The 12050-nt window shown below is 40.9% G+C and overlaps 2 protein-coding genes across 3 annotated transcripts in view; one reads left to right on the forward strand and one right to left on the reverse strand.

The window, feature by feature from the left end:
- MLH1 (mutL homolog 1) overlaps nt 1–2329 on the reverse strand; it is a 42860-nt gene extending 40531 nt beyond the window's left edge. For both annotated transcript variants that reach the window (XM_008710344.2, XM_040636974.1), the window contains exons 1-2: nt 2181–2329; nt 276–366 (exon numbers count right to left, since the gene is read on the reverse strand). In XM_008710344.2, coding sequence (XP_008708566.1) covers nt 276–366; nt 2181–2296 — 207 coding nt within the window. In that variant the 5' untranslated portion in view covers nt 2297–2329. The remainder of the gene's footprint in view (nt 1–275; nt 367–2180) is intronic.
- Nucleotides 2330–2673: 344 nt separating this feature from the next.
- Nucleotides 2674–10510, forward strand: EPM2AIP1 (EPM2A interacting protein 1). Its single transcript, XM_008710371.2, has 2 exons — nt 2674–5373; nt 8688–10510. The coding sequence occupies exon 1, from the start codon at nt 2773–2775 to the stop codon at nt 4597–4599; it is 1827 nt and encodes a 608-aa protein (XP_008708593.1). The 5' UTR covers nt 2674–2772; the 3' UTR covers nt 4600–5373; nt 8688–10510.
- The last annotated feature ends 1540 nt before the right edge of the window (nt 10511–12050 follow it).

The raw sequence follows: 12050 nt of genomic DNA on the forward strand, positions 1-12050 counted from the left end.
CGGGCTTCCATTTCATGGTGTTTACATGTTCTGTCAGCGCAGAACATTCATCCTTTAAGCAGCCTCATAACTCTCTCCTTGACCTTATTTTCCTGAATAGTGTCCAGCTTAGAATATGTATTCCAAATATATTTATCATCGGTACTGAAAATTTGAGTTAAATATCCCATCCACAAAAGCCCAGAGTTTCCCGAACAGGGAAAGGCTCTATCACTTCCTGTTAGATACACCCCACAAAGCACACAAATAGCCTGCTCCTCTGAGGTTTTACTTACCCTGATCCCAGTGCCATTGTCTTGGATCTGAATCAACTTGAGGCCTCCCTCTTTAACAACCACTTGGATACTGGTGGATTTTGCATCTAAACTGGCAAATTAAACAGAAAAAAATTTTTATTATTCTGCAACTATTTTAATATATATATTTTAATATAAGCCAAGGTAGAACAAATTCCAGATAAATACAAGACTGTTTAGTGTGTTTTTCCCTCTGTTTTATAGGCTCTGTGACTACACTGTAATGAGTTTACATGCTGTGAGAGAAAGGGAGAAGAGAGAGGCAGAAGGAGGTAATCATCATTTCCAATAAGACATTAAACACCACTTCTGTTCCTCTGGGAAAGAAAGTGAAGTTAAAAGTAGGATCCTTTTACCACATGCCTATTTCTTACCCTCTTCTCAACTGATTTTGCCATTTATTACTTCAACTTTATTCAGTCTCAGGTTCCCAAGTGACCCTAATGAGATGCCATATCAAAAAAATCATAAATTTGTTTTTCTACTATGTATTCCCTTTTAAGAAAATACGTTTTGTTGGGGAAAAGCAAAAAAGATGACAATGCACAAAGTTCTTTGAGAAGCCAAGAAATCTTTTGTACTTTCAAAGAGTAGCCAACAATCACAGAGAGCGTGGGCTACAGAAAACAAATTCAGTCTGTGGCTGCATGAGAAAGAAAAGTAATCTGCTCTTCACACAGAAACTTCTTTCCTCAAAAATCAGACAATAAGTTACTTAAACATTAAAGGTCTTTCTCAGAAACCCTTGAATTGAAGTTGTATTAGCTATCTTGGTTCACATTCTAAAAAGAGCATAACTGGACTCCACACAAAATCCCTGCCCATAGAACTAATTATAAAGCACTTAGCTAATATGTTCAGTTTGGTTGTGCAGTAGTCTGGCGCATTACCGTAATAGGTCCAAGTTGTTCTGTCAGTGAATTCTAACATTGTAGAAACAAAAGCCGGCCTTTCCAATAGGTGAAAGGAGAAACCGTTCCCAGGTTCCCCGCTTCTTTTGTCTACCTCCTAATTCTGTTCCTTTACCTCAGTGGTCCCTTCTGCCCTGTTCTTTTAGTCCCATTACCCTGAGTGGTTGTTTATGCTTTCACAATCAATCTCCTTACAAACCCACCATTCTTAGCTCATGTTGTTCTTTTCGTGTATTTATTTTATTAACATCAATTGATTTCAACACGAAGGTAACGTTTAGGTACATCATGAGTATGTCTTTTTGAAGTTTATACCCAGATTTTTAACCTCTTCCTTCCACACTGTCTGACACTTCTAAAACATTAGAATCCACGGGATACCCCATGAAATCAGGTATCTTCGATGTGTCCCTCCCCAAAAAAGGTAAAGGAGAGGAAAACACTAAGCTGGGTCACTAATTTGGCAACACAGCAATCATAAGTTAAACCCAGACAAAATCCATCGGCCTGTCCTAAAATCTCGATAACTTATTTGGAATAAAAAATCAAATGAATTGCATTCTTGAAAGTTCATGGGTTATTTTTGGAATAAGCAAGAAACGTTAACACGCATAATACGGTACCCTCTGAAGTATGAATGGAGATCGTCCCCCCGAAAATTTTTATGCATTTAAAATTTTGCACCTTCTGTACATATAATTTTAAAGTATTTCCCTTAACTAATGGCGCCATTAAAACAATACAACGTAGCCCTCCACTTGGACCCAACAACCCTACTAAAGTCTCGCGAGAGCAGTCACAAACTCGCGGTACTCGGGAAGGAAGATGGCAGGACCCACGAGGCCTCCGGCGCCGTGGGCATGCGCCGTACACGCCTCCGCTCGGGGCAGGGAGGCGTATCCGCGCGCCATCCTGAAGACAGGCCTGTTAAGTCGTAGCTAATAAGGAAGCCCGGCTCCAACTTCCTCCCTACCAGTTCTCAATCATCTCCTTGATGGCATTAGCCGGCCGCTGGATAACTTCCCCTGCCGCGATGCGGTTCACCACTGTCTCGTCCAACCGCCGAATAACCCCCGCTACGAGCGACATTTTGGCGCCAGAGGAGCCTAAGTTACGTGGAGATGCTCACCGGAAGTGTCTTCAGCCAATCACCTCAGGGCTTGGTGCTCACGTCTTTTCACCGACTCTGTTTACGCGGTCTTGTCCCACCTTCCCGCGGCAGCCGCTTTCCGAAGGAAGCTATTGATTGGACAGCTGGATGCCAGTCAAGTTTCTTAAGTCCGCGGGTTCCTGGGTCTCTTGGTCCCTCCCTAGAGCCCGACTTCAGGCCACCAGTTAGAAGGGTATGCGCCTGCGCGCTGCCCGCTCTCTCCATTGGCTCCTTCCTGGGCTAGGGAATACGAAATCTCCAGCCAATAGGAACGCAGGTGGCGTAGCCGGAGGTTGGTGTCCCCCTGCTGGGGTGATTTGGCGCAGAGCGGAGGAGGTGCTTGCTCCTGCTCCTGCTCCTCCCCTCTCCTTGCGGCCTCTCGGAGGTCGGCCCTTTTCTTGTGGCCTGCAGTAAAATGTGGATGACGCCCAAGAGGAGCAAAATGGAAGTCGACGAATCTCGGGTTTTCCGGACCGAGTGGACCCAGCGTTACTTGGTGGTGGAGCCTCCGGAGGGCGAAGGGGCCCTGTGCCTGGTCTGTCGCCGCCTCGTTGTAGCCACCCGCGAACGCGACGTCAGGCGCCACTACGAGGCCGAGCACGACTACTACGAGCGGTATGTGGCGGAGGGCGAGCGCGCGGCCCTAGTGGAGCGTCTGCGGCAGGGCGACTTGCCCGTGGTCGCCCCGCTCACTCCCGAGGAGAGAGCTGCTCGTGCAGGCCTCGGGCTCGCCCGCCTCTTGGCCTTGAAGGGTCGCGGCTGGGGTGAGGGGGACTTTGTGTACCAGTGCATGGAGGTGATGCTGAGGGATGTACTGCCCGAACACGTAAGCGTTCTGGATGGCATTGATTTATCTCCAGAGATCACGCGGCAGAGGGTCCTGAACATTAACAAGAATCTACGCAGTCAGCTTTTTAACAGAGCCAAGGACTTTAAAGCCTATTCCCTTGCCTTGGACGACCAGGCCTTTGTGGCCTATGAGAACTACCTCCTGGTCTTTGTCCGCGGCGTGGGCCAGGACTTGGAGGTGCAAGAAGAGCTTCTGACCATAATCAACCTGACTCGTCACTTCAGTGTTGGTGCTCTTATGGCGGCAATCCTTGAGGCCCTGCAGACAGCAGGGCTTAGCTTGCAGCGAATGGTTGGACTAACCACGACCCACACACTGAGGATGATTGGTGAGAACTCAGGACTAGTGTCATACATGAGGGAAAAGGCTGTAAGCCCCAACTGTTGGAATGTTATCCATTATTCAGGATTTCTGCACTTGGAACTCTTGAGCTCCTACGATGTAGACGTGAATCAGATCATAAATACTATATCAGAATGGATAGTTTTGATTAAGACCAGAGGCGTTAGGCGCCCCGAATTTCAGGCTTTACTAACTGAATCTGAATCAGAGCATGGCGAAAGGGTTAATGGACGATGTCTGAACAATTGGCTTAGAAGAGGGAAAACTTTAAAACTAATATTTTCCCTGAGAAAAGAGATAGAAGCATTCTTGGTTTCAATAGGGGCAACAACGGTCCATTTCACAGACAAGCAATGGCTGTGTGACTTTGGCTTCCTGGTGGATATTATGGACCACCTTCGAGAACTCAGTGAACTATTGAGAGTCAGTAAAGTCTTTGCTGCTGCTGCCTTTGACCATATCTGTACCTTTGAAGTGAAGCTGAATTTACTGCAGAGACATATTGAGGAAAAAAATCTAACACACTTTGCTGCCTTCAGAGAAGTTGTTGATGAGCTTAAACAGCATCTTAAAGAAGATCAAAAAATATTTGATCCTGATAGGTATCAAGTTGTGATATGTCGCCTACAGAAAGAATTTGAGAGACATTTCAAGGACCTCAGATTCATTAAAAAGGACTTAGAACTTTTTGCAAATCCTTTTAACTTTAAACCTGAATATGCACCTATTTCAGTAAGAGTGGAGCTAACAAAACTTCAGGCGAATACTAACCTCTGGAATGAATACAGAGTCAAAGACTTGGGGCAGTTCTATGCTGGATTGTCTGCTGAATCTTACCCAATTATCAAAGGGGTTGCCTGTAAGGTGGCATCTTTGTTTGATAGTAACGAAATCTGCGAAAAGGCTTTTTCATATTTGACTCGAAACCAACACACTTTGAGCCAGCCATTGACAGATGAGCATCTCCACGCCCTGTTTAGGATTGCCACAACTGAAATAGAGCCGCATTGGGATGACCTTGTGAGAGGAAGAAATGAATCCAATCCATAAGCTTTGGTAGTACAACATTGAGACACTCAAAGAGAATTTCATTCTAAAAGCAAACATTTGTCCGATTATTCAAGTTAATTAATTTGGATTGTGGCAAATCATCAAGTTTATTCATCCAAATTGATCATGATTCAGATTCTTCTGACAAATGTTTTTTTCATCTCAAGAGGCAGCATGGGACTGAGACATGCAAACACCTTTTTTAAAATTTAATTTAATGACAAAGTCATTGTCTTTTGCTTTTATGATATTGTTTTTAAAGAAGTTCAGTACTGATAATGTGAGTTGAATTAGAAGTCTGTTTTTCAGATGTTTTAAAGAAATTTTAGGTGTTATTTTAACAAAGTGTTAAAATTCTGATGCATATGGTCTGAAGTTATCAACTCCTTAAATGTATGTTTGAGCCAGTTTGCAGAAACTCACATAGCAAGTTCAGAAGTTTCTGAGAAGGAAAAACGTACATACAGTGGAGGTATTTTGTCTAACTATCAAAATGTTTGAGACTATATTTTTTTTTAACATTTTTCTGAGTCTGAAGTCAATACTGACCGATTTCCTCCCTCACCCCCCCAACCTGCCCTAGCGATAATATTACTAATAGAAGAAAATAATTATACAAAATTTTAGTCAGAGGAGTTAAGAATTATTTTTAAATTGCTGGTTTAGGAGGCTTCCTGCATTTTGGAGATCAGACTATCCAGTTACTGGGGGGGTCTCCCCTGAATTTTTCACAGTTGGGTGCTGTTTTATCAGCTTGCCTATTAAAGGACTACGGTAAGTATAGAATCTTAATGATTGCCCATTAGTAATTCTTTATTCTACTCCAGATAGAAGTTTGGCCCTGTCAAAAAAGTATGACAGAATAAGATTATTGCCCTCCAGGATCAGGAGGTGTGAGATATTTTAGCTTATTATGCATGGGTGTTACTGCTTTATAAAGAAATCCTGTTTAAGGAAACCCTTTATTTTAGAGTGATATGACGTCAGATTGTGTTAGCTGCTGGAAGTGGATTTATAGAATTTAAAACTGTCCCACACATTCTATATTTAAGATAGTGCACAAGTAGAAATATTTAACTCTCAAGAAGCAGCTTTATTAACAGATTGCAGCAATTCTGTATTTCTAGTGAGACATCTGCTTTGTGTAAAAAACAGTAATTTCCAAACTTACGTTAACCATGAAAAGGAAATCTTACACAGTAAAGCCAAATACATAAAATGATTTAAAAGCAGGACCCAACTTAGAGGTTATCTCAAGTACAATTTGCAAACTTATGCTAAAGTCCTGTCGTAACTATTGTAACATGTTATTCTTGTTCACTAATCCAGCAAATTCATGGAACCAGGATACGATCAACAATTTAGTCAAAAGAGATGGCATAAAAGCTCAGGAACCAAAATTGTGTCAGTGGTTCTCAACCAGAAGCGGTAACCCCTCTTTCCAGAGGTTGTTGGAAAACATAGGGGACTTTTTTGGTTGTCAGTCTTACCTGGGGGGATTCTGCTGGCATTTAGGCGCGAAGGAACCCCCCCCACCCCCCCCACCCCCGCAGTGCGTAGGACAGCCAGGCACAAAGGAGAATTATCCTTTTCAAAGTGCCAGTAGATCCCCCATTGTAGATTATTTTATTTTGAGGGAGAAGGCAAATTACTGGTAGAAGCAGAATGAGAAAGGCGGGTCGGGCAAACTGACACTACTTGATAGGAGAGACTCATTCCAACATTCCAGGTTTGCCTAGTAAGATGAGGTAAAGTCCTTGATAGATTCTGGTAGCTCACAGTAGCATTTTAAGTCAGTAGCTTATATTGAACTAGAGGAAAGAGCTCTATTCTATTAAACGTAATTAGAGCAGAAGAGCAAGTATTAACAAGCTAGTAATCGAAAATGGTCAAGTTGAGATTTTTGGTGAACAGGGAGTAAGCTTAAATATCTGGAAGAAAAACAATGAAAAACCAACCAACTCCTCCCCCCCCCACCCCCCGCCCCGCAAAGAAAAAAAAATCTACCGGTAATTTGCCAGTAGTTTGGAGTCTTCTCTTTCATGTCAAGTGCTTTATTGAAAGAATGTTTGGAGGACCTGCTTCTGCTTTCCTACCCTAGTTCCTCAAATATTGAAGTCTTGTACATTTTGTGAAGTTCCACTATATATTTTGCTTAAGGTAATAAAACTAGTTTGCGTCATATAGTACTGAGTTGGGGGGAGAGATAAGCTAAGGATTTAAAACTGACCCTAAATAGTAGAGAATTTGCTATAAACTAGTCTTGTTTGTAAAAAAGAAAAATGTGTGTATATTATTGTTTTCTGTATTAAGTAATTCTGTAACTGCATGGCAGTCTTTTAAAAATTTTTTTTTACAAAATAGTTGTTACTGGTCCTGTCGTATCAGTGAATATAGTTAAAATAAGTACTATTTTTTAAAAACCCTATGTCCCTCTATCTCCCATTCCTACTAGTTTTCTTAAAAGATTTGTCTGTATTCCCAGTCTCTCAGTGCCACTCAAACTGCTCTACCCAGCTAGATCCTCGTCAGCATTCTTACCCTCTGACACCACTGACTGCTCTTCCTTGAAGTACTTGTATATGTTGGCTTCAGGGGTAGATACTATCTGCAGGTATGCTTTCTCAGTCTGCTTCATCGGCACCCCTATCCCTTACATGTCTGTGTTCTTGTGATTTTAAAATTTTGTTGTAGAGCTACTTTCTGCATCATCTTAGTTGCTCTCATCCCTGTCCATGGCTTCAGTTACCATCTGTATGCAATGACCCCCAAATTCATATCTCCTTTCTAGGCCTTTCCTAATTCATATATCTATATAACTGCTAACTTAAGTCCCTCTGCTGACTTGTGGACACCATAGCATGTCACTGATCTTGCCCCCAGATCTGCTCTTCTTCTGTTCCCTCTTCCAGTAGATGGCACTACTGCTACCAGTTGCCCTAGCCCAAGCCAAAAACCAATCTATCCGTGACCCTTCATCACATCCACTCGCGAAAACCTTTGTGTTAGGTCTACTGTCTCAAGTTTTTCTCATTTCTCCAGTGCTACCATCCTGATTCAGGCTGTCAGCCTACCTAAATTATAGCAACAGCATCCTTGTTAGTCTCTTTTTCTCTGATTTTGATCATTTTTTATGCTGCAGCCAGATTGTTCCAAAAGACATACTGGTCATATCTCTCCACTGCTTTCACCATGACATAGGATAAGATACAATTTCTGTTCTCTTTGAGGTGTCAGTTTAAATACCACTTCCTCTAGGAAGGCTTCACTGATGCCCTCTAGACTAGGTGCCCCCACTGTGCACTCTCTAAGTACCCTTTTCTTTTCCCAGCCATACACTTGGCACATTTTGTTGCTATTTCTTATTGATCACTGCTAGACTGTAAGCTTTACCAGGGCAGGGACTGTGCCTTGCTAGCTGTTCTGTCTGTAGTGCTTAGCACAATGCCTGGCATTCCAATAAATGTTTGGATGAATAAATATATGTGTAGTGTTTTATGATCTCTGAAGCCTTTTCATAGTCTCATTTGACCTTCACCGAGGTCTTCCTGCCTTAGCCTGCTTGTTGGGTAATTGTTATTCACATATTATGAACTAAGAAATGAAACTAAGTTCTTTGTGACTAGGGAATTGTATTCCCAGAATTTAGCTCAGTGCTTGGTATGTGGCTCAAATATTTTATTATGTGAATGTTGTCGAGGAAACAAACTTAGATTGCAATTTGCCCAAGTAAATTTAAGTAGTAAAGCGAGGATTCAAACCCAGGTATACTTACATAAATCTATGGAATATTAAGTCTTTACCTCCTTTATTTAGAAGTCTTAATTTCTTTTCTTTCTTTTCTTTTTGACCTTTCTTTTTTCTTTCTTTTTTTTTTTTCTTATTTCCAAAGGTAGACTTGCAAAGGAACCTAGTGAAACAGATTGAACAACTATTTAGTGGACTAAAACAATACTTTGGTAATTAAAAAGTTACACTCAGTATCAGAAAAAGATAATGCCGTTTAAAATACTCATTTTCCTTTTGTAAAGTATCAATCCTAGAAGAAAATGGCATACTATTTATTTACTTGCTACTTTTCTTTACAGATGATTTCTGGCTCTTCTGGGATTTAAAAGTAAGTAAATTTAATAAAATATTAGAGGAATGACTTGGTCTTCCTGGTCCCTAGATACCCAGTTCTCTTGCTTTCTTGCCTACAGAATATCCTTATCACTTCTCCAAGGAACCAAAAGTGACATGTAGTCAAGGTGTACTTCTTAGATTTGCTGTATTTCTTTGCTTTCTTGTTCACATGTCTCTGAACTTAATTTTTGGGTAACCAGGGCTTTTGGGATTCGTGGAAGAACTATACCCATAGTCTTTTTTCTTGAGCCATTTTGTCCAACTTAAGGGATTAGCCAGTGTTATACTAAGTTGGACTTTTAGTCTGAGGCACATTAACTCATCCAGAAATCTTAATAGTTGGTATGATAGTCATCCAGTGATCCTTGCTGCAAAACTGGGTGTTAATGGGTTTCTTTAATCCTTTGGATTAAAGAATTTCTCAGTTTTATCTTTTCGTGATAGAGAAGTAGCCTCATCCTATCCAATAAGTACTCGAATTTATGAACTCTACCCCCTTTCATTTCTGCTTGCAAATTGATGAATTCTGAGGTCCTCTCTTTCTTACACATTTTGTCAAATGCAGCCAACAGCAACCATAAAAAACAAAAAAATGTGTTTTTTTACTCCCCACCCCCCTTCAGTAAAGGGTAGATTCTGTGCCTTCCAGGTTTTCCCAGGAGATAGTTTCACCACTCCATAACATGAGTTGCTCCCATAAGTTATTTCTTCCATCCTCCAATAGCAATTTCCTGAACGCCTACCAACTAAGCCAGTGTGTAGTATGTTGAGTTTTTTAAAAAAGGAGCCAATTTCTATGTAAGGATAGGTGAGGTTGTCACAGTAGCAACAGCAAAATCTCAATGCCTCGGAAACTTCTCTCTTGCAACTTGGCTAGGGACTTCGCTCGAGGTCAGGGGTCAACAAACTACAGTCCACAGGCAAAATCCATCCTGTTGCCTGTTTCTATAAATAAAGTTTTATTGGAAGACAGCCTTGCCCACTTATTTATATCTATGGCTGCTTTTGCTCTATGATGGCAGAATTGAATAGCTGTGACAAAGAGTGTGTACAACCCACAGAGTCTAAAATATTTACTATGTGACCCCACAGAAAATGCTCACCGATCCCTGCTCTAAGTTGTTCTCATTCTGGGACTCAGGTTAGCCAGATATCATGTACGGTGTGGCTGCTTATTTTGGGAAATGAAAAAAAATGCAGCAAATCACTTAGAGGCCCGTAAAGCACTTTCACTGCCCAAAACAAATCCCACGGCCACACCAAAGTTCTAGGAAGACTCTAATCCTTCCATGTGCCTCAGAAGAAAACCAGAAATACTTGGAAGATGACACTAGATTAACACATGGTTATATCTCTCCATTTATCTAATTTCTTTAAAAATATTTTTATTGAGGTAAAACATATTCAGTAAAGTGTGTAAATATTAAATGTATGCCTCAGTGGGTTTTTATATACACCCTTGAACCCCTCCAAGATACCGAACATTTTAGCACCCCAGCAGATGCCCTCATGTCCCTCCTGCACACAGATAACACTGTTCTGGCCTTTATCACCAGAGTTTACTTTTGTCTTTTTAAAGCTTCATGTAAATGTAATAATTATATGTGCTCTTGTGTCTTTTGTTCAATACTATGTGACTCATCCACGTTGCATGTAGCAGCATTTTTTACTTCTGTGCAGTATTCCATTGTACGACTGTACTGCAATTTATAAATCTGTTCTACTGTTGATGGAAATTTTGGTTGTTTCCAGTTTGTGGTTATTATGAATAAAGTTGCTATAAACATTTTCGTATCTGTCTTTCAGTGAACATGTGCACCCATTTCTCTCAGTATACTCTGTTGTATCTTTAAAGGCTTTTAAAGATATTCATTAAAAACAGATCATTCCACTTTTTGCCTGTAATTATTCATACAGCAACCAGAGTGATCCCTATTGTAAAAATATAAATCAGACCATGCCAGTCCTCTGCTCAAAATCCTCCAATGACTTAGTATTCTAATTAGAATAAAATCCAACATCTTTATTGTGGTCTGCAGAGCCCTGCATGATCTGCACCCCCATGTAACCCTTGTTCTTCCTACCCTGTCTTCCCTTGTATCCTTCAGTCCCTTTCCCCTACCCTCAGTCATTCTGTATTGAACACTGCTTGTGAGTTGGGGAATCAAGATAAATGATTTGACCCTGTCCTTAAAGTGGTTGTGATCTACATAGATTTTTAACAAGCCTAACACTGGTTTGTGTTAAATCAATTAGTACTGTATAAGCAGTATAAGGAATAAGAAGCAAATTTGCCCTATGATTAATTAGTGTAAAATAATTTACAATTATTAAAGTGTAAAGTAAATTGCAACCCCTGGAAGGGATTTAGAGAGTAAGATTAAAATGTAAAAGTTTCCTGATAAATTCAAAAAATGTGTAAGGTCTTGCATTTTAGGTCTGCTGATGATGAATTAAGAGTTCACCAACTTGACTACTCTTACAACTTACTATTTGCTATTACATGTTTACTTCCTTGAGGGGTAGGAGAGAGCTGGGGGTGGGGGTGGGGGTGGGGGTGAGAAGGCATTGGAATAAATAAACAAGTGCTGATATTAAGCACATTCCAAAATACCACCCTCATGGCAAAGGGCCTTCTTAAACATTGTACAATTATTGATACATTATTGATTATTGTAAAATAACTGAAAGAATTTGGCTTAAGCTCTTCCCACATTTTTTACTTTATTGATACATAATTGAAGTACAATAAACTGCATGGTTTAAAGTATAAAAAGTGATTGGCTTAGACACATGCGTGAAACTCACCACAATCAAGATAATGAGCATTTCATCACCCCACAAAGGTTACCTTTTGGTTTTGACTAGTGGGAAGGGAAATTTATTCCAATTTAAGTGGCACTGGGGAAAAAGGACTTTATTGAAAGAATAGGAGGTTCTCTCAGAACCACTATTGTTGACTTCCTTCTCTGAACTTTTTTTTTTCTTAAGATTTTATTTATTTATTTGAGAGAGAGAGAGAGAGCACAAGCAGGGGGAGCAGAGTGGGAGAAACAGGCTCCCTGCTGAGCAGGAAGCCCAACACGGGGCTCGATCCCAGGACCCTGGGATTGTGACCTGAGCCAAAGGCAGATGCCTAACTGACTGAGCCACCCAGGTGCCCCTCTCTGAACTGTCTCATCAATTTTGCCTGCAAACCTTTGTACATCTCCCTGGCTGTTGGTCACCACCCCTACTCCAGGGCCACTGACCACTGACCGAGTCTCCTAATACACCAATTCCACATTCTTGGTCAGGACTTGTAAAGGTGCAGTCTGGTGATGTCT

The sequence above is a fragment of the Ursus maritimus genome, unplaced genomic scaffold, assembly GCF_017311325.1.
Source record: "Ursus maritimus isolate PB19 unplaced genomic scaffold, ASM1731132v1 scaffold_20, whole genome shotgun sequence".
Classification (NCBI taxonomy): Eukaryota; Metazoa; Chordata; class Mammalia; order Carnivora; family Ursidae; genus Ursus; species Ursus maritimus.

Bases quoted from the DNA above. Each gene is read 5' to 3' on its own strand.
- EPM2AIP1 (XM_008710371.2), top strand. From the start codon at position 2,773: ATGTGGATGACGCCCAAGAGGAGCAAAATGGAAGTCGACGAATCTCGG.